This window comes from Malus domestica, chromosome 01, assembly GCF_042453785.1.
Source record: "Malus domestica chromosome 01, GDT2T_hap1".
Lineage (NCBI taxonomy): Eukaryota > Viridiplantae > Streptophyta > Magnoliopsida > Rosales > Rosaceae > Malus > Malus domestica.
Window position 1 is genome coordinate 9498803 of NC_091661.1, and position 23110 is coordinate 9521912.

General features: G+C 37.8%; 1 protein-coding gene across 1 annotated transcript; it reads left to right on the forward strand.

The window, feature by feature from the left end:
* Window positions 1-15751: 15751 nt before the first annotated feature.
* LOC103437620 (heavy metal-associated isoprenylated plant protein 23) lies at window positions 15752-16823 on the forward strand. Its single transcript, XM_008376106.4, has 2 exons — window positions 15752-16139; window positions 16361-16823. The coding sequence occupies exons 1-2, from the start codon at window positions 15980-15982 to the stop codon at window positions 16660-16662; spliced, it is 462 nt and encodes a 153-aa protein (XP_008374328.2). The 5' UTR covers window positions 15752-15979; the 3' UTR covers window positions 16663-16823.
* Window positions 16824-23110: the final 6287 nt, after the last annotated feature.

Here is a 23110-nt window from a genome sequence, read left to right on the forward strand (position 1 = left end):
CCATTTTCCTTTCTAAGTGGTAGCCCAAAACTCCTCCTTCATATATATTTGTTATGAAAGTTGTTAAGCCCAAATAAGAGGAGGCCTAGGCAATTTTTTTTTTAATTTTCGATTTTTTTTTTTGAATTTTCAAATTTTCAAATTTTCGAATTTCTGAATTTTCAAATTTTCGAATTTTCGAATTTTTGAATTTTCGAATTTCCGAAAAAATATATATATATTTTAAGTTTTATAGGTGAAGCTTTGTAGATGAAGCTTTGAGGTTGAAGCTTTGTTGGGTACCATGAATTGATTTTGCTTCACACTATCTTGATCAAGATAGTGTGAAGCTTTTGTAGGTGAAGCTTTTGTGGTGGGTGAAGCTTTTGTGGGTGAAGTTTTTGTTGATGAAGTTTTTATGGGTGAAGCTTTTGTAGGTGAAGCTTTTGTGGTGGGTGAAGCTTTTGTAGGTGAAGCTATTGTGGGTGAAGCTTTTGTGGATGAAGCTTTTGGTGTGGGTGAAGCTTTTGTAGGTGAAGCTATTATTGTTGAAGCTTTTGTAGGTGAAGTTTATGTGGTGGGTGAAGCTTTTGTGGGTGAAGCTTTTGTGGTGGGTGAAGCTTTTATGGGTGAAGCTTTTGTAGGTGAAGCTATTGTGGGTGAAGCTTTTGTAGGTGAAGCTTTTGTAGGTGAAGCTATTGTGGGTGAAGCTTTTGTAGGTGAAGCTTTGGAGTTCAAGCTTTTGTTAGGTACCATGAATTGATTTTGCTTCACACTATCTTGATCAAGATAGTGTGAAGCTTTTGAGAATTTGTAGTTGTCTTCCATTGATGAAGCTTTTGTTGGTGAAGTTTTTGTGGTGAAGCTTTGTTGGGTACCACGAATTGATTTTGCTTCACACTATCTTGATTAAGATAGTGTGAAGCTTTTGAGAATTTGTAGTTGTCTTCTATTGATGAAGCTTTGTTGAATTTCCTTTTTTTATTTATTTATTTTTTTTTGGAAACTAGAAATTTGAAAATGTGGGAGAGACAACATATACAAATTTTGCTTCCACACTGTTGAGCAAGAAATTGTGATGCAAGCCACACCTTATAGTAGTCGAAGGTTTGGATGAACTATATAAATTGAATTTGCTTCGAACAGTCTTGATCAAGAGTGTGTGAAGCTTTCTACGAGTTGTAATTGCCCTTCATTGATGAAGCTTTTATTGGCACCATAAATTAGTTTTGCTTCACACTGTGTTGATCAAGAGTGTGTGAAGCTTTTGAGAATTGTGGTTGAACTCCTTTGATGAGGCTTTTGTTGGCACCATAAATTGGTTTTGCTTCACACTGTCTTGATCAAGAGTCTGTGAAGCTTTTGAGAATTGTGGTTGCCCTCTATTGATGAAACTCTTGTTGGCACCATAAATTGGTTTTGCTTCACACTATCTTGATCAAGAGTGTGTGTAACGTTTGAGAATTGTGGTTGCCCTCCATTGATGAAGCTCTTGTTGGCACCATAAATTGGTTTTGCTTCACACTATCTTGATTAAGAGTGTGTGAAGCTTTAGAGAACTCCATTGTTGAAGCTCTTGTTGGCACCATAAATTGGTTTTGCTTCACACTATCTTGATCAAGAGTGTGTGAAGCTTTTGAGAATTGTGGTTGCCCTCCATTGATGAAGCTCTTGTTGGCACCATAAATTGGTTTTGCTTCACACTGTCTTGATCAAGAGTGTGTGAAGCTTTTGAGAATTGTGGTTGAATTCCTTTGATGAAGCTCTTGTTGGCACCATAAATTGGTTTTGCTTCACACTGTTTTGATCAAGAGAGTATGAAGTTTTCTACGAGTTGTAGTGTTTGCATTGTTACAGAGGGGAAATGTCTGAAGCAAATGTAAGAGGGCTGAATAGCTTGATCTTCGTATGCCATGCACTGAAGTTGTTGTTGGCTTGCAATAAGACTTTGTTGATGACTATAACTCTTGTTGGGAATAAGTGCTTCCCTAGTTGAGTTGTAAAACTTAAGGGTTTTTTATTATTTGTGAATGCTAGGAGTTCACATGTACAAGTTGTACCACTCGTTTTCTGGTTGGTGGAATGAATGGTGAGTTGTTTTCATTACTTGGTTGGTGGTACGAAGGTGAGTTCCTTCATCACTTTTCATCACCTGGTTGGTGGCACGAAAATGAGTTCCTTCTTCACCTGGTTGGTGGCATGAGTGGCAAGTTGCCAAATGATATTAGAGTACGGGTTGTACATTTCATCACCTGGTTGGTGGCATGAAGAAGAGTATGGGCTGTACATTTCATCACCTGGTTGGTGGCATGAAGATGAGTTCCTTCTTCACCTGGTTGGTGGCACGAAGATGAGTTCATTCTTCACCTTGCCAAATGATATTAGAGTACGGGTTGTACATTTCATCACTTGGTTAGTGGCATGAAGGAGAGTACGGGTTGTACATTTCATCACCTGGTTGGTGAGAATAAGGGCAACGTGTCGAGGCACATTGTAGCAAGTGTCGAAGACACAAAGTATGTTAAGCCCTTTCGAAGCACAGTTGGCTTATGTATGTATGTGTTGGAATGTATGATGTTTATGTATGAATGTGTTGGAATGTATGATGTTTATGTATGAATGTGTTAGAATGTATGATGTTTATGTTGATTGATATAAGTGATGCTTATGAATGTTTTGCTATGCATGAAAAGATCCATGCTTTTGATATGTGAACCATGTTGGTTGTAACACTTAGTATCACATAATTTGTGTCAAAGTACGCATGTTGAAGCTCTGAGTTGGAGTATAAGGGTAGGTCAGCGTAGACCAAGTGTTCCAGTGCTAGGAACGCAAAAGACTCAGAAAAAGTTGTCTGAATTCCCTCTTCTTTAAATATTTGCCGAATGGCTTGTGTGACAAAAGATCTCAAGCGGTTGAAAGTCAAAACATTTGTAATGTGTATGCCTTCTTATAATAGCATTTCCTTCAGTACCTAGTCTTCCACTTTGAAAGAGTGAGGCTTGGCCCCATAGTCATAATAGTCAACGATACGTTCACCCCTGGTTGTCTTGATACGAACTTTTATCCCACTTGTTGTAATGGGTTTGCTGAAAGTAAAAATCCATCCTATTACCAAAAGACAGATACGTTTGGTGACTTAGCGAGTAGCTAAATGAGGGAGGAGATGATGCAATGGGTGTCTGAATGGCCAATATCTCCTCACTTGGTAGAACTTGACTTCCACTTCCCACTTGTTGATAGGGGTTAACCATATGGGGGTTCCCTTGGTATGTCCTTGCTTCGGCGGAGGTGTGGTTGTAAGCCTGTGCCATCACCTCAGAGTAAGTCTTCCTAGTGTTGGCATTGATCATGTACTTGAAGAAACAATCACGTAGGCCTTGAGGGCGGTCTTGTCATCTGCCTCAGCGCAGCGAGAATACTCATGGCTGAAGCGACCGGCATACTCTCGTAGTGACTCGTCCGGCTTCTAGCGAACAATGTACAAGTCATCTGCAGAATGCAAGCGATCAGTTTGAAAGATGTGTTGAGAAAAAAACAGTTTCCTCAGTTCCTCAAATGAGTCTACTATTTCAGGTGGAAGACGACAATACCAGTTTAGAGCTCCGCCAGAGAGGGTTGAGGGGAAGAGAAGACATCGCTCTTCGTCGGTGTGCATCCGATATACCATGGTGGACTCAAAAAGTTTAAGGTGTTCAATTGGGTCATTCCTTTCAGTATAAAGTTGTAAACTAAGCTTTTGTTTTGTCTTCGCTTGAAGGGGGTGTTGAGGATCCTTCTTATGAGAGGGCCAGACTTGGGTTGGTTCCAATCAGGTATCTCGGCCTAACGTTCGGCATTCAACTTGTTTACTTCCTCAATGAGTTGTAGGACAAGGGGGTCTTGAGTGGAGTCATGTACCACTGGAATTTTCTTTCGTAAGTCTTTATCGCATCTTGGAAGTAGGAAAGTTTGAGCAAGAGCGTGTGGTTTTTTCTTGGACTTGCCGTACTAACTTCTAGGGCGAGTCTGTCGGAATACCTCAGAGTCCCCTGTACCTTCATGTTCCTCTAGGACCTGTCGTTCCTTCCCTAGATTGGCAGCTCGCCTGGGTCGTATGAGGGGGGCGAGTCTTTCAGAAACCCTTAGGTCATTGATCTTCGAACATATGTGGAGGGGATTCTCTCGACGTTGCTTTAGGAAGTCTTGGCAGTCACGATAAATGGCTTTCGATCTTTCCAACCCTTCTGTAAAAATGTGTCTTCCTCCACTTTTTCTACTTCGGGTTGAAGTATCTGTGTTGAGAGAAGTCTCATGTTGATCAATGTTTTGATGATTAGCTCGCTCCTCATCAGGGATACCCATGTCGAAGGGAGGTCACCCTCCGTGTTGGGGGGCACCCAAATGATGGATAATGTCCACAGAGGTAACGAGCTCGCGTGTTTGAATACGCCTAGTTTCGTGGAGCGTCTCAAAGAGCTTCTCATACTACTCTTGAAGGACCTCATTTTTCATTGCTATCTTGTTGTTCTGAGCTTCTAGCTCATCGACTTTAGCTTGAAAAACAACCCTTTTTCCTTCTTTCTTTCGTTGCTTCGCACTAGGTGCAAGAGGGATGTCATTCTGTGTGTTGTGGCTTCCTTCGCTCCCCATGTTAGAGAGGGATGCCTGGTCAAAAGAGAGTGTACGAATGGTGGAAACCAGCTTGGTAAAGTTAAAAAGAGTGGGAATAAGTGTTGTTCCCATAAACGGCGCCAAATGTTGATGCACAAAATCAGTGAGGACTTTGGTACAACAGAAAGTGTTAAGTTTGTGACCTTTGCTAGATTGCTTCGGTCACTAGTGTGGATAATATGTAAATCGATAGGGACAGGGAAGCAAACACAAGATGTACGTGGTTCACCCAGATTGGCTACGTCCACGGAGCAGAGGAATTCTCATTAATTGTGAAGCGTTTACATAAGTACATAGGTTCAAGCTCTCATTTAGTGAGTACTAGTGAATGATTTAGTACAAATGACATTAGGAAATATTGTGAGAGAATGATCTCTATTTATAGACGAGAGTTTCTAGTTTCATTCTGACATTGACACGTGTCGTGTTGTGATTGGCTTCTGATGTTGACACGTGTCGTGCTATGATTGGCTTCTGATGTCAACACGTGTCACGCTGTGATTGGCCTCCTGGTTGGAGGGAAACTCTTCTGGGTCCTTGACGGTATAACGTTGACCGGTGCTTAGTAGTTTCGGGATTGGTCAAGTATGGTACAAATAACATCCTTGGATGAAGCCAAAACTCTAAACTGAGAAAGTAGACACCAGATCTAACTCCCCCTTACGAACCCTTGCAAATATATATAAGCAAAGTACGGGTAGAAAGTGAGAGTAAGGGGTATATTAAATACTCTTACTGTGGTGAAGGCTACATAACACTTGACCTTGATGGGGATCTGCCATGTCAGTTGGGGAGGAAAAGTGAGGGAGGGAAGTGGATCTGATATCCAATTTATGATCAAAGCCTGTCGATCCGAGCACATGGTGGCGGTGGGGATGTAATATCATGTCTAAGGAAGAGGGATGAGAGAATTAAAAGACAGTAAGCAGTAAAAGCAGGCGAAAAAAGCCAGGTAAAGGCATGAAGTTCAAAACCGCGACAAGCTCATGGGATAGTTAAGACTTGGTTAAAAAAAACATGAGATAAAACTGTCACGCCTCGACCCGTGAATAATGACTATTCATGATTTAAGATGTAAGTTCTATCTTAGCTATAGAAATAAATTCTACCAACAAGACATGGTAAGAAAATTTAAAATAATATTTATTTTAAATGAAACACAATGATGAGTCCATATTATACTATATATTTTACCCTAATCTTATGTTAGTTTATTGGTTATTTTGGTAAAATTTTGATATTTTGTTATGTAATTTCAATGTAGGACATTTGATTTTCATTGGAGCAAAAAGTGATCAAACAAGTGAATTTTTGAGTGATTCCAATTGGAGGATGTTCATGAGTGTTTCAAGATAATTGTGTCAAAATTAAAGATTTTTATACCAAGCTGTTGGACCGTGGCAATAAAATAAAGGCACATCGTGAAGCTTTCCCAGATTAACGTTTATGGACGTTTTGGGTATTTTGAAGGTCAAGATGACATATTTTTAGGAAGATTCCTTTTGAAGATTTGTAGAGGACGTCTCAAGCTTTAAAAAGAGACATTTTGGGACCAAATCAGAGTTGATTTGGTCGGTAAAAAGACTGATTTTCTGATAAGTATGAATTTCAATTTAAATAGGAAACCTTTTATTTTCTGGTTTATTATTTTATTATGTTTCCTAGTTTTATTCTAAGACCTTTTAGAGATTTATTTTGTAGTAGTATAAATAAGGCTTGTTAGCTATTATTGGCTACCATTAGGGTTTTTAGACAAGTAATTTGATGCAATTTATGTTGGAACATCACCCTGAAATTAAAGAGGGCTTCTTTTGATTAGTAATTGTAAGTTCACTTAAGGCGAACCCTAGTGTTTAAATTGTTTTCTAAAACCTCTTTATTTTGCTTTCTTTACTTTGTCAATTATTTAATCATTTTATTTAAATTAATTTTTATTATTTTAATTTCCAAAATCAACATTTTCGAAATTTTGTTCCAAATAATTAGCTAAGGATTAGTTTAAATAAAAATTATTCATTCAATCCCTACGGAAAACGACCTTACTTGAGCTGCTATACTACGACAATCTTGTACTCTTGTAAGTATTTAAAGTGTTTTTATCCCTACTTTTGCAGGTGATAAAAATCCGTATCACACAATACATCATTTAACTTTTGGTAATAAACTTACATAGTAAACACTTGAGTTTACTACATAAACTTTATTGAATACGCAGAGGAATAGCATTAGTGCACAAAATTAATTCACAACAAAAAGGACCAACTAAATAATAGTCAGAATGTAACAATTTTTTCAGATGCATAAAATATATGCAAATGAGATGGATGAATGTAGTCACTCCCTTCAAATCCCGCTAACGCATACCTAAGGCACCTAAGCCTGCACGTTTCATACCATACTTATACCACTTGGCTCCGAATTTTTTATAATTAAATTCTCAATTTCCACTTTATTATATAGGCACTTCTCCCGACGCTGACATATATAAGATTTCATTATTTTAATAAACAAGTAATTGTATACTCAAGCCCTTCCCCCAACGCCTGATGTATACAATGTTCATTATTTTATATTCAAGGAATTCTTGAGCCCTTGAATATCTTCACAACTCAAACACTTTACATAACTCAACACAACTCAACTCTTTTTCTTGCTTTGCAATGCATATGTTCATGTTCACATAGATATTAATAATCACATTTTCTCTAACAAGCCTGCAAGCTTCAACATAAATCAAACTGATTAGCAACAAGAGTAACATAATCATAATTTCAACACCAAAGTAACAATCTTTAACAACAATATACATGATAAACAATAGGTTACCATTTCCTTCATTTCCTCCCTATTGTTTTCCTTCTTCTTTCGCCACTTCCTCTATCTTTTTTCTTCATGTCTCTTTTAAAAACCAACTCTTTTTTATGTCTCTTTCTTCTACTCTAACACTTAGCCATTATTTTTTAACACAACTATCCTTTTTCACTCATCTTCTAATCATTAACAATGATATGTGTTCCAATGGCAAGGAACAAGTGTTAAGTTAATCATGAATAAATGAATATGATGCAAGATGCATGCATGATCGAAGGCCATGTTGAGCTTTGGGTTAAGTTTTCTTCCTAGATCAAAACACATAGGTAAGTACTAGCCAAAATGGTGGCACCGCTACTCGTCATTGGGGTTGGTTGGGGGGGGGGGGAGGAGTTGATGTCTTTTGGCTTGGTGACGCAGTTTCTGGGATGATGTGTCTATTGCATCATCTTTCTCCCTTTCTGAGCTCATTTGAAATGGTCTTGGTTTCTTCCTGTATGGCTATTATTAAGGGAAAGATCTCTTCGCCCGGATGGTGGGGCGACAATAGACCTAAGGTGTTCGATGGTCCTTCAATTCCCCTTGTTGGAACAAGTTTCAGGGTCAGGCGGTCTGGATTCAGGTTTTCTGTCTCTGGAAGAACCCAAGGGGCAGAAACTTCGAGATGAGTGATAATGTCTTCGACATCTTTCATCCTTTCATCTAGTCTAGAAAGCCTAGCTTGTTCCCTAATTCATAGGTTTTTTTAAGATCTCTCATTGATGTACGTATCTTTAGGGCATTTTCCCAGACCTAACTTATCGTCCCCCGTGCCTGTGTTCTAATCATGGGATGGTGTTCTTGACACAACTTCTACAAGGCAGAGTGATCTGGTCGAAAGGAATATGAGTTTGCTCTCACTGAAAATACTAATTGTTGAACCAAATTCACGCACCTCCGTGAGTTGTGGTCGAGCGCAAATCAGAATAAACCTAAGCAACCTGCAAAACAGTAAACAACCATGAGCAACCTTAAGACCAAGTAGGGGGTGCCGACCAAAGGCTCCCTGAATGTCAAGTTAGTGAATGACTTTAGATTCAAGCAATGGGCAAGAGAATTCAAGTGTTTAGATTACGTTACCATAGATAGACCCTAGATGGGTGTATATATTACCGTAGGGAGAGAGACATTTTTAAGGTAGAATCCTTGTTCTAAGCCGGGAGAATCCTAGAGGATATCTAGAAGTAGATATTGCACCCTCTTAAGAGTTATGATTACTTATGGCACACACTAATCCCTAGGTTGTTGGAACTCCAAAACTTATAAGATCTGATTATTATCCATATCATAATCAAATAGCGTATCTTGCGAAACAAGCATAATTATCCAGCAGAGTTGCTTGGACTCCGCCAAGTGCCCCGGAGTAGAGTGATGGTGGCAATGCTACTCCGTTTGATACAGCTCCGCTTGGAGTTGGTGGGTTCATGACTGGACTTCTGAGTTAACTGTATTTGGATCAGCCTTACTCTAGCCCTAAAAAATCATGGTCCCACATCTGTGTTTTAAGAGAAGTTGATTGGCAGAAGACGAAAATTGAGCCTTTCAATTTGTAGAAGAGCCTTATCCACGAACCTTCAGTAAAGCATGTTGATCACGTGTTGTATGCCTATTTAACTAAAGAATTATAGAGATGGAGAGAGAGATGTGCGGCAAGGGTGTAGAGAGAGATTTGGTGAATTATGAGGTGTGTGTTGTATAATTGGGCGCCGTCGGCGTTCAAATTGTCGTTTGGAGAAGTGTCCTCAGCGGCGGACCAGGCCCAAGTCCACTGGAAGGTGGCGCCGAAGAGGGTGAGAGCCCCGTTGTGCCCAGACCCTGTCACACCACAAGGTGTTGTCGGTGAGTCGGTTTGTTTGGGAATGCAGCCCCAATTGGGCAGTAAATTCTGTCCAAGGCTAAATATGGGTGAGAAACAGCTAGCTAACAAGTATCGTGAGGGAAAGATGAAAAGGACTTTCCATTGTGCCTTTTTTCTTTTATAGTAGTAGGGAAGGTAAACTCTTTGACCTTTAGGTATTACAACTAAAATAGGACAATAATTAAAAGATACTATAGAATCCCAATAGGATTTATACAATCATGTTCTTAACCCAATTAGGACTACAACAGCTTTCAATTTTTTATTTTCTAGAAGCTGAAAGTAGTTATCAACCAACTAAATTTTAAAACTTAGACTGAACTTAAAATAGTTATCAAACATACGTTATGCAAACAATATTTTGATGAAGGGGAATTTGTTACCTACACTCTGTCTAATTATTGGCATCATGCATAAAATAACATAACAGTGAATTTGGTCTGCTAAGGTTGCTATTGAAATGAGGAGTAAAATATATTTGGTATATGTGTATTTTAACGGTATACAATGTGGCTTATATTTATCAGAAAGTAACTTATATGGAACGAATTTACCTTCTCAACATTTCATTCCAATTAAACAATGTCGTGTGTTTGTTTGTCACCGCAACATTACATTATTGAATTGGAACATCACGTGACAGTAAACCCCTCTCTTATAACTTGTTCTCGATTTTGGAGGTTTCTATTTGTATATTTAAGCCCATCATCATGTTGACTTGTCACATTGTGATGTATGAAAATGTTCATAAAAATGGTGGTTTTCCTATAGCATTACTCTAACAATAAATGTATCGAGTACAGAAATATGATAGAACTGTTGTGAAACTAATTATAAAAGTGGGTGAGAGAGAGTGGGACGACATAAAGAGAATAGAGGGTTTATCAAGTGTTTGTAAGAATTGTGTTTCACCCTTGACCTTATGCCTTTTGTTATGCCTTACAAGTAATACAAAAGGCCATAGGAATTTAATCTCTAAACTCTATTGAGATTCCTACTTTTTTTTTTTTAATTTAGACAGTCACATATACATTACTGAATAAACATAAATCACAAGAGCTACATTTATTGGTACAAAATTATTGGCCCGTGTGAACTGCTTGCAATTCCTGCACGCTTTGGAGGTGCATGCCTAAGTTATAATGTCTTTAGGTTACACAAAATTACTTCACTCATGATGGAAATTCAATGTGCTCATTAGCACGTGATCCGATCATCCAAGGTACATTAGCATGACGTACTTCTTCTATTCGAACCGTGAAAAAAATGCTCGAATGGTACAATCCTTTCATCACCCCAAAATGAAAGGGGCAATCTTGTAGTTCATGGTTTGTGGAGAGGGAGAGCAGTGGTACTAACACACTATTACCATAGTACAATATTATGTAGAAAGAAGTTCACACGTGACATTATATCAGTCATACAAGAGATGATAACTTGTATGACATAGACATATTATCAGGATGATGTTCCGTACCAATAATAAAAACATATATGTTAATTTTTTTCTTCACATATCCTCACATTATTGACACAGAATTTTTGCCCCGTGATCCTGGTGCGTTCCTCTTTGACCAAATAAACACCAAAAAAAACCCAATCAAACGACTTGACGAATCTTGAAGAAAAAAACGCTTAAGCGAATAAATAAGCCTTCCACATTTAGAGTCAGCAGACGCCTGGGGCTACTTACAGAGAAATTTTTAGTTATGACGGGAATACGGATGATAAATCATGTGTTTTTATGTAAGTGGTGGAAAATTTTAATTTTTACGTTATTAACCTTTTAACACACATATCACACCATTTATATAGAGACACGTGGTGTACCGTCTTGTATAACGGTCACATTGAAAATATCTCTCCTACTTACACCCTCTCAACCATTTGATTCTCGCCATGTGTCTGAGCAGACGCCTGTGTTTTTTCTTTAGTTGGCGTTTCGTGGTGTCATCTACTTACGTGGGATCCATTAATAAAGGGGTGTGATATCCACACACCCCATTTTACTTCTCACACACATTTTTAATTTTCGATCATCGGATCGAATGAATTGAAGAAGATCAACAGACATAAATTATTAAGGGATATGTGAGAAGTAAAATGAGGTGTGTGGATAGCACACCCCTTAATAAATTGTTAAATGGGTATTGATAACAATTTAATATTCTATCATATGCTTTCAACGAACATAATCATTGGGCCCCATGTCACTTTCTGATTCCCCTTTCCAACATTGCTTTCAAACATTTACTTACTATACTTTTTAAAAAAAAAAAACACTAGTTGGTTGTGTTACCAAAACAGTTCACATTTTTTGGAGCTAAGAAAACTCACAGAAACATTTCAGCAGTTTCTGGCTACTATCGTGTGATTCATTAGTTAGGAATCGAACTTAGGACGTGCCGTGTGAAATGCAACAATAACAAAATTTTTTCCCACTAAATAAGATTAGCTATATGAATCATAGAACGTTATTGTGCACGATTCTGAAATTCCTTCCCAACCATTGGGCCACCCTATAGTAGTTGATTACTTAGTGTACTATATGTCACTTTTAATTTAGACTTTGTTTGCACACAAGTCCCTGTATCTTGAGATATTTACAGTCCAATACATTGTATTTTGAATTTTAGATTTACACTAGCAATAGTGCCCGCGTGTTGCTGCGGGTCTTAAAACTACTGGACATAAACGAAGAAAACAGGCAGTGTAAACTTGTAATGGATGGTTTGTAATTAACAGGTTTTTAATATGTTGTATGTTATATTCGCACTAAGTGGTCGGAAAGCCTTGAAATCAACTAGAGACGTCGGGAAAACCCACTGAGGAGCGCTTATGGAACTCCTCGTTGTTTAATTTGCATTACGAGAACAAAATGTAAATTCACCAGTTAAATGTGCGTATTAATTTCATAATGTAGATTATTACAAGGATTAAGAAGCATAAACCATAGCAGCAGCTACTTGGCCAACCTATGTGGCTAGGGCTTCAAACACTAAAACCCCGTACAATGCACATAAAAGTAACCACCGCCGGGTAGGCAACATGAGTTACTTTCATAAAAAATTAAAACTAAAAACATAAACTTCAAACATGCAAAATCTAACAACCAGCATATAAATCCAAAACAAAAACTTCCACCATCAACAACATAAAAAAATTTAAAACCACAATTAAAACTAATGTTGATTGTCCTCCTTTCCATGTTTGAGTTCCCTCTGCCGGATAAAAGCGATGAAGACAAAGCTTTCCAAAATTCTAATAACTCTACATATTATCAATTTCCCAACAAAACAGACAGGTTCCAGCACTAACAGCATACAAAGTTTTAAAATTGCAATCTGTTGACCCTAAAAACTACCAAGCTTACGTGGTGCGCAGGCCGAGTAATCTATGAGCTAACTACGTCATTCGGTTGAATGTGGGGCGTGCCAACTCGTCAGCCGAGCTTGGCCGATGAGTAAAATATGCTGATGTTGTGTTGAGTGCGCGGCTGACTTCTGCGTCTTGCGATTGTGACCGAGGAAGGAACACGTCTCGACCTCTTGGGTTCTCGAACTTGAAGACAAGGCTACTATTCTTACGAAGTTCACAAATTGTCGTCGTCGGATTCGGTCACAGTGATGGTATTCGACAAAGTAAACTCACGCCGAATCCACACCAAAGTGTAAGGGCACAAATACTCAAAGCGGATATATGTCTTAACAATAAATGTGGTTCGGCCGTCGGAATGCTGAACTCTAAATCCCACTTGAGAGTATCCAATCATAAACTAACTCGGCGTGCAATGTGTCGAGTCTAATAAACTGTAACACCTCACTTCGCTGAGAAGGCTAATAAGATGACATCGACCAATAAGGATTCAGAAATCCTTTTCGACTGAGACTTGGATAGATAACCAGTTACCCTCGACGCAGTGCTATCTATGCCGACTAAAGATGCTACAAGAACGGCTGGTTCTACGGTGATAGTGTTATCTATGCCGACTGAAGATATCACTGGTTGCCTTCATAGTGCTGTTTATCCAAACTGAAGGTGTGTTGACGAAAAAAGAAAAGGAAAAAGTCTCCAGGTTGTTGAGAGAATTTGAGCAGGGCATTTGTGTGTTGAATTGAAGGGGGCTTGTTTTGACGTCTTCCCTCCCTATTTATAGCAGCCAACCTGTATTGAATCCTAATCGCTCCCGAATTAAAACTCCTTCTCATTATCCAATTTCATTTCGGCCAATCCTATTCCTACGAAGACTTCGAACATAACTTGTTATCAGACCGTATTCAATCCTAGCATCCTGATCCCGTCGAGACTCCCTCTCACAATAGGATTCGTCCACATTCCACTTTCCGATAGGATATGGATCGTGCGGCCCATGGGCTAAATATCTCCCATTGACACCTGTACACGACTTCTGGGCCGAGAGAGGATTTAAACCCGGCCTATCCAACACTGGGCCGAGTTAACTCTAACTCAGCCCAAACAATATTTTGGGTCCAAACACAATCTAAACTAATGTTTTCTCTCTTCCTCTCCCTGTTCGTAAGACAAAAAGATAAAGCTTTCCAAAATTCCAACGAATCCTCTCATATCATTTCTTCCTAAAAATTATAAATCCATTTTAAACAATTATCAATGCATTTTGAAACTGGAAAAAAGCAGAAGGACATAAAACTTACCCAAAATATAAGAGCAGTGTCACAGGTGATAGAAAATCTCAGATTTATTAACTGAGCAACCAAAATGCAAAATACTTTTTTAGTCGGGAAAGGCCCAACAGAGCACCACAACTAACAGCAAAACGAAATCATTTGGGGTTTTATCCAAATTAGCTAAATAACATCTGTTCCGCAGCGATCTGATGACAGGCCGCGACCAAAACAGGCTGGAAATCGACCAAAAATCCGACCACAACCCAGAAATCTCAGACGGAAAAAAAAGACTAACACTATGAATTCTTGGCCCCCCAATCGCAACTTTGGAAACTTTGGAAACCTTGGAAACCACTTTTATGAGTCTCCTAAAAGAAACCCAGGTTTAAGTAGATGCAGAACAGCCGTCGAAGCAGAGACCACAAAGAAAATCGACAAGATTAGGAACTCGTCCCGTGAAACAAAGAACATAATATCAGATAGAATCGATGATTTGAAAAAACAATGGGCAAGACCAAAAGGGTAGAGCAGTAATCAGGAAAGCAAACCAACAGAGAAAAGCTTTAGTGGGGACTCTTGAAGTCGAGAGAATAAGGATGGCGGACAGGCAGACAACACGGGTAAAAACGTCTTTTCGGCGTAAGAAGCAGGCCAGACAAAATAAAACAAAAGATTGACCCAGGGGCAGTTCCGCCCTTTTACTATTTCTGAACAGTGCTAAAACTCAAATATATAATGTTCACTACTTCTTCATTGGGTACAAAACTCTTAACTTAAACTTAATGATATGTTTGAAGCCGTGAATGAGGAAAGAGTGACCAAAAAGAAATATCCATTTGCTAATTGGTGAGCTACACCATAGTACCATACAATACAATTTTGAAAGAGCATGCTTTACTAACTGGTTTGCCACACAATTACAATTTCTTGGAATATAATTACATTGAAACGAATACAACGAGTCGCAGATATGCCCATCTACAAAACACAACTCTCCTCTTGTGACTGCAAATTTTAAATAATCTTTCATAATCAAATTCTAATGATAGTAGAGAACTTAGCTTTTGTTGACGTTTGCAACCCTTATATGACAACATAACTTCGACATGATTTGGAGAGGCAACGGTGCCAAGAAGAGGGTTCATAGCCACCATTGCTTCTCCGTTGCGATTCTATCAAGCCTAAGGTACATTGGTCTCAGTATAAACTGAATGTAGATGGGGGCTTTTTACCCGTTTTTGGAGCTAGTGGTTAAAGAGCCCCTTTTTTTTTTTTTTTTTTTTTTTTTTTTTAATTTTCATTTTTTATTGTTGTATTACAATAAAAGTTCTTTAACCACTTAATGTGCTTTATAAAAAGGAAGATGTCTTCAACTCGTGTATGTATGTGCCCATACATAGTGGTGCTTTATAAAGAGAAAGATTTCTTCAACTTGTGTATGTACATACCAAACAATGTAGGGGGATTAACCAAAACCAAAATGCGAAGAAAAAGTAGTCTTTTATCATTCCTTCCACAGCAAGGATAAATGGTTTCTCTATTAAAAAAAAACGAAGACGTGAAGAACCCATACATTGCATTTTAAAATTCAATCAATGCAACCTCTAGTAAAAAAAAAACAAAAAAAATCTGGGGTCCTGGGTTTTTGTTTCCTCCTGTTTGGGGTGGCCCACTACCTTTTCTCTGGTGATTTTTTTTTTTTCTAGAAAAAAAAACACAAATAAAAAAGAAAAGGCTCTATAAGAAGGGGCTTTGTGTGAGAGAAAGATGTAATAGGAAGTAAAAGAGAGAGTTCGAGTGTTGTAAGGCAAGGAAAGAATCCATTTAATAAAATTGTTCAGCAGCGGCAACAGCAAGGGAAGGGAACTTCCTTCCTTCCTTCCTTCCTTGTAGTTTCTCAAGGGGCGCCTAAACTCTTCATATAATTGCTCACCTAGGGTTTGTTGAAAGGCATCGACTAAGAACTTTTGAGCTTAAAAAAGAGCTTCGAAAAATGGGAGTTGGAGGAACATTGGAGTACTTGTCTGATCTGGTGAACAACAGTGGGTATAAACACAAAAAGAAGAAGCAATTACAGACAGTGGAGCTCAAAGTCAGGATGGACTGTGATGGCTGTGAACTTAAGGTCAAGAATGCCCTCTCTTCCTTAACTGGTATGTTCTTTTTCTGCATGTTTTTTTTTTGGGTATTTTACGTTTCAAATTACAAATGTCATCAAATTTTGCAAATCTTCTTCAATAAGCCTGACTACTGAGCAGTACGGGATATTGACAATCAACACTATTTTTTTTCTCAACTATTCAGTCCAGACTACTGAAGTCAGACAAACCCCAAATTTTGAGCTGATAAAAGATGTTTGTTGAATGTTGAGCAGGGGTTAAATCTGTGGAGATAAACAGGAAGCAACAGAAGGTGACTGTGACAGGGTATGTTGAACCAAACAAAGTGCTGAAGAAGGCAAAGTCAACAGGGAAGAGGGCGGAGATATGGCCTTATGTGCCCTACAGCTTAGTGGCACAGCCCTACATTGCTCAGGCTTATGACAAGAAGGCACCTCCTGGTTATGTCAGAAATGTGGACAACAATCCGTCCTCCACTGGGACTGTCACAAAATATGAAGACCCTTACACCACAATGTTCAGTGATGACAACCCTAATGCCTGCTCCATCATGTAATAGTAATACCATAACTTGCATGCATCTTCTAGCCAGCTAGCTTCCAAGCCTCTGTAATATTTTCAATCTACCCCATCCCCCTTCTTTTTTTCAATGTTGTATTTTTGTATTTGATTTCCTTTTATACGGGAATATGAGAAATTATAGGGAGTTTTGATTTCTTATTCTCACCATATTTTCTTTTCGGATTCGGAAATGGTCTTATAATTCAAACAGTAAAAAACTTTTGCTCAACACCCAAAAGTAGTTTTGTAGTCAAATGGTTAAGAATATTTGCTTAGAACCCGAGCCACATATGTTCAATTACGCTCACCTCGGCATTGCTTATATAATAAGGGTTTAAACACACAAATCCAAAATCAACCTAAATTAATCAAGTTAATGTGAATATTTTATCTGTTTATTTATTTATTTATTTTATTTTTAAATCAGTGGGTGGGCTTACAATAACACAAAATCATGTAGCATAAGTGAGGAGGTTTGAGATTTTATATACATATTGGATCAAGTGGAGCAGCCTATCTAGCTAAAATATGTAAGGCAATTTTACAAGAGAACAGATCTACGCTCCTTATTTACTCCTTTGCACTGCCACTCGATCAAATAAATCGACGGTGGATGAAGGGACAGAAAAAAACAACAGAGGAGTGGAAGGGGACAAAATGGGGAGTGAAAATTATTAAAGAATGTATTGCATAAAATTGGATGGACTTGGGAACAACATAAAATGTCAAGTTTGTGACCTTTACACGGTTGCTCCGGTCACCTAGTGTAGGTGAATGAGTAGAAAGATCAAGATAGAGAAGCAAACTCAAAATGTATGTCGTTCACCCTAAGTTGGGCGATGCCCACGAGTTTAAGTACAATAATGGCATTATAGATTCACTGTAGGAAAATTGTGACCTTTTATAGTTGAGAAGAGTCTCTGGCTTTCGTCTACAGTCGATGTGGGACTCTAGGGGTTTTATTCTAATGTTGACACATGTTGCGTTTTGATTGGCCTCCTGGTTGGAGAGAAACTCTTGTGTTTCGGTAGGGGTGTCTCAGCACGAAACATTTGGTGGGTCCCTGAAGGTGTGGAGTTGATTGGTGCTCAATAGTTTTGGGATTTGTAAGTATGGTATAAACAAAATGCAAACCCATGTCGAAAACTTCAAAAGATATTTTACTTCTTATAATTGAATGGTTTCCATACTAATAGCATTGAAGTCTTTGTGATAGAATTATATAGATGTTGTTTTGTGTAGATGATTAAGTTAGGATAATATCGGTATAACTAGTAGAGACCACGAATCCAACTATAAAATCTTAACCAAAAAAAAAAAGATTAGCTTCTCTTGTATAATATGTTGTATATTTTTAAATTACCTAAACAAGGCACTTGAAAAAGTAGTAGAAAAGTAGTTTTGGGTATTAGGTGAAACGAGTTGGGTTGCTATGATGTAGCTATCATGGAAGCTTTATTTTTGTTTTGTTTTTGGTGTCCATCTGCTGCATGATGTTTACTGTTTCTTCTGGCTTTTTGCTTGTTCACAGCTGTATTTTGCACCCACAAACTAAACTATTTAGTTAGTGCTAGCTGGTTGCCATATCATGTATTTGATGGTGTTAGATTCTCCTATTCATGGTAAACAAAGTGGAATTACTTCAACTTCCAACTCCCTATGTAATCCATCTTCCTGCACATATTTGATGATTTCTCCATATAACAAATTACATGCACAATGTGTGACACTAAAGATCCGCCAAGATTTTACGCGACTTGTAAAGTACGTGTTGCTAGGGTTTATAATGTGTAGCTCCAATAAAAACGAGTATTTAAGCTTACATCCAAGATAAAAGTTCAAATCCCGACCATTCCCACATATATCCAATACCGAGTTGAGGTTCGAACTTCTTTCACTTATTCTTTTGTACAAATCATATTTACTGGATTCGGTGAAATCCCATCCGAATTCTGTATCGGTATGGACATACCAGTACTTTTTGGATTCGGTGGTTAATTCGGTGGTTCATCTAACCATCTCCAATAATTTCTAATCAGATTACAGAAAAGTTGTAATTTTTGGGAAGAGAGGATGGAAACAACTGGAATTTTGCGAAGCTCTGTGCTTCTGGTTTTGGTCAGGTAGAGGGAAGACAATGAGGGAGAGGAAGAGAGATAAAATATTAAGTTTAATCGTAATTTTTAATATTTTTATTGTGTTAGTTGAGGGTCCCATCTGGAGTATTGATTTTTTAGAGAAGAAGTTAAGAGTCGAAGGCCGATAGCATTTCCCAAGTTCCATATTAATGTAATATTTATATTATTCTGACTAGACAATTTAGTGAATTAATTGTTTTTTATTTGTAAACAAATAATTGCTTACAAATAACAAAAATAATTGTTTACAATAACTATAAATATTATTGTAAAATGTATATTATAAATATTTTTAATTTATATTTTTAACGAATTAAGAACGAATCAAACTGAATATCGTACTGTCTATGTGCACCCTCTGACGAATGATACTTTAGGTTATTATCGAATTCCGTACCCGAATTGAACCACGAACTCAAACCAAACCCGTATCTGGCAACTATGGTACAAACGATAGAAGAACATAGTATTCAAACTGTGTCACAGATTACAACCAAAAACTATAGGCCAGCCACTTGCTCCTGCTTTTACACAGGAGGGCTCTCCAATGTCCCTATATAATGGTAAAAGGTAAAAAGTAAAAGTGTAGGCTCCTCCCCTACTCCTAGTATTCACAATATTTGGCAGCAACGTCACAATATTATTCAAATTTGTTCGGTTGGGTTCCATAAAGAGGTAAAGGAAATAGGCAAGGAAAGCAGATCCTTCTTTTAGGTTACTCAACCAATGAACCAAACATGAAGAACAAATAAGGAATCACCTTTCTTGCTTTCTTCCTTTCCCTTTTAACTTTTTAACCTTTACCTCTTTCTTTCTGTATCCTTTCTCTGATCCAGAGGAAGCGTAAAGACATTTTCATTTGCAGGGGTTACACTTACATGAAGCAACCCCACCTCATAATTTCATGTCAAACTCATTTAATTTACCTCCAATGCTGAGAAAATCAAATTAATTATAAGAGTCTAAGGTCTAATCGCAACTTCTTGCTAGCTAATTAAGCATAATCACAACCCATTTACTATGTGTGACATTTGTTCGTCAAAGACTGATCATAACTAATTTGTAATTAGAAAACTCTAACCTACCCAACGACAAAAGTAGAAATTACAACAGACTAAGATGAACTCGAAGACGGTGTTCGTCGGAGATGAGGCAAGAGCCTTATGCATTGAGCCATTGACATCGACCAACACATGACGGGTGTGATCATGCGAGGCAGTACCATGGTTGAAGATGGTCAGGAAAGTTTAAGGATAAAGAGCGCCCATAGTATAAAGCATAGAAGGGTAAAGTACCTAGAAGAAAGTGAGACGTGAGAACTACATATTCCCAAAGGAAGTTACTAGTTGATCAAGTCAGTTCTTTGAGTGACCCTAAAAACTACCAAGCTTACATGGTGCACAAGCTGAATAGCTAATGAGTTAACTACGTCCTTTGGTTGGGGCGTGCTAACTCGACGACCAAGCTCGGTCGATGAGTGAATGAATATGGCAGTGGTGGTGTCGAACGCGCTGCTAACATTTATGTATTGCGATTGCGCGAGTAAGGAACTTGTCTCTGCCCTTGGGTTCTAGAGCCTGAAGACAAGGTTATTAGTTTCTTCGAAGTTTCAGAATCATTGGTGTCGGGCTCGGCCGTTGTAATTATATTTGTGCAAATACAAGTGCACTGACCAGACTGTACAGACACAAATACTCAAAAGAGATAAGTGTCTTGATTGTCAATGTGGTTCAACAGTCAAGACGCCGAACTCTAAAATGTACTTATTAGTATCCAATCATAAAATAAGTTCGGCTTTCAATGTGCTAGACAATGTAACCTGGTAATACCTCACTTCGTCGAGAAGGCTAATGAAGTGACCTCTTCCAACAAGGACTCAGAGATTCCTTGCAAACCGAGACTTGAATAAATAACCAGTCGGTCTCAAAGCAGTGTTGTTAAGACTAACTAAAGGTGCTCCTCGATAGCCTGATTCTACGACTCCATAAGGCTAACTGAAGGTGTCACCAGTTGCCAACCACAATGTTGTTAAGACTAATTGAAGATGTGTTTGACGAAGTTAGGAAGGTCATTGTTTTCTCAGGGATAATAGGGTTTCGCGTAGAATGAGAGTTTGTGCAGAGCAGATTTGTGTGTTGATATGAAAAGACCTTGAACATTGCACACCCTCTACTATTTATGATAGCTTTTTGTGCCGAGGTAGAGTCCTATTCAGATTAAATTTCCTCGGCATATCTTGAAAGAACATATCTTCCTGTACGAATTGTACTCAACCACTCCTACCAGGCATGGGACTTTGAAACCTTTCATCATTTGGTATCCAATTTGTTTCCTTGTTTTAACTAAACCCTTAGAATATTAAGAATATTCTCCCATCCTGACTTACTAGGATTCCTAATTGAACCAGGACTTAGCCGAATCCATTCTTAATATTCAATTCAAGTGTCCTTTATCAATTCAAACTCGGCTAAAGTACTTTGGGCTGGACCAAAGCATGTCTAACCATGGGCCATCTTATGACCTTACTCGGCCAAAATTCTTTCATTTGGGCCCAAGCACATGCACATTGCTGTGTTGCAATGTCATGCACATAATTTACCAACCGGAAAAGAAAAACTAGATTGTTGCAAGGCCATCTCTCTATACCCAAGGGCTATAGGCCATTTTCTCAAGTCAAGGGCCAAAATGAATCTACTAAAAAGAATAAGGGCTAAATTTAGTCAATGGCTGGATACATATAGCAAGCTCTGAAACTTCTTAGTGGGCCCTAACATATGCATCCCAAATTAAGATGAAAAGATTTAGACCTGTATTGGCCAGACACAGAAAATTTTAGCCCTGCAATATTTATTAAAATATTAATTTTTTGAAGGGCTAAACTATGTTTTGCACTCCATGGTTGGAGATGGCATGAGGGAAGTTATTTCCCTACACTCCCTTTTGATCTTATGCATTTCTTCATTAATTATGTCCATTGATTCACCTATCCGTTGGTCCACCCATTGACTAGAAATAATAATAATAAAAAAAAAACGGAGTGAAAGAGGCCAAAATGGGAGTTTAGAAATCACTCTCTTTGTAATCCAAAACTACATCGAGAACCAAAACTACTGATGAAGGAGTAGAATAGTGTTTTTTATTTTAATTTTAGTGCTTATTTAATAATGAGATTTGAATTAGAAGTTTTTTTTTATTATTATTATGAACGGTTTACTTAAATATGTACTTAATGTTTATTTTGAATAAAATTAATGCATTTTAATAAGTATTTATATTAATTAATTATGCACAAATGGTTTAATGAAATAAGTTCTTCATTTATTAAGTATTTATGTGGTTTGAAAAACAATTAAAAAATGAATTAAAAAAAAAGGTAATGCGTGACTAAGCAAGTGTTATAAAAAAATGCGGCAAAGCGTAGTTGAATGGCGCCAAAAGTAGAAGCGCCATGTTTTGCACGATGGTGCTTTCGTCGCCCAAAGTCTTTACACTTTACTGAATTTAACTAGAATGCAGGAAGGCAAAAGCTGCAAAACAATTGCAATAGCTGCCTTCCTGCTGGAATTTCCAGCCGTTTGAGTTGTGTTGCCGTTAATCTCGGAGGTATATTTTCTTAACTAATTTATTTAATTTCCATTTATTTAAATTGTGTTGTATGTGGTTTATAATTGTTGTGAGTTTATGTATTTGTATGCAAACATTTTTGTATGGATGTACAAAAAAATGGTTCACAATGTTCATATGAGCTTAGTTTCTCGTTTAAGAATTAGTTGGATTTCGCGAATGGATATGAAAGCATGACTGCGGTCTAATTAATTCTTGAATTGTCCCAAAATTTTGGACAGTTTGAGAATGCACAATTACATGTTGTATTTTTCGGTTCACGCATTAGAGTTTGAACGTGGGAAATTTGGTAGCATCTCTTTGCGTTCTTCAGGTGCATTGTAGTTTTTTGTGTCTACGTCGTGCACTTGAAGAACTGCAAGGATATTCTACTGAAATTTTCCCACGATCAAACTCTAATGTGTTGGAACCATAAATTACAGCACGTAACTGTGGATTCTCGAATGAGATAAGACCCATACCGGAGGCTAAGGTGGCATGTCATAATTGAAGTTGTTGATACATAATTGAAGTTCTCGAACTTGTAACCCTTGTAATTTTTTTTATGTTTGCAGATCATATGGACAAGTAGTAGATACATAATCCTAACAAATGTGCTAATGATTATTTGGATGGAATAAATCAGTTCATTGATTTTGCAATTGCAAACAACCGGGGTTCAACTCAAATTCGGTGTCCTTG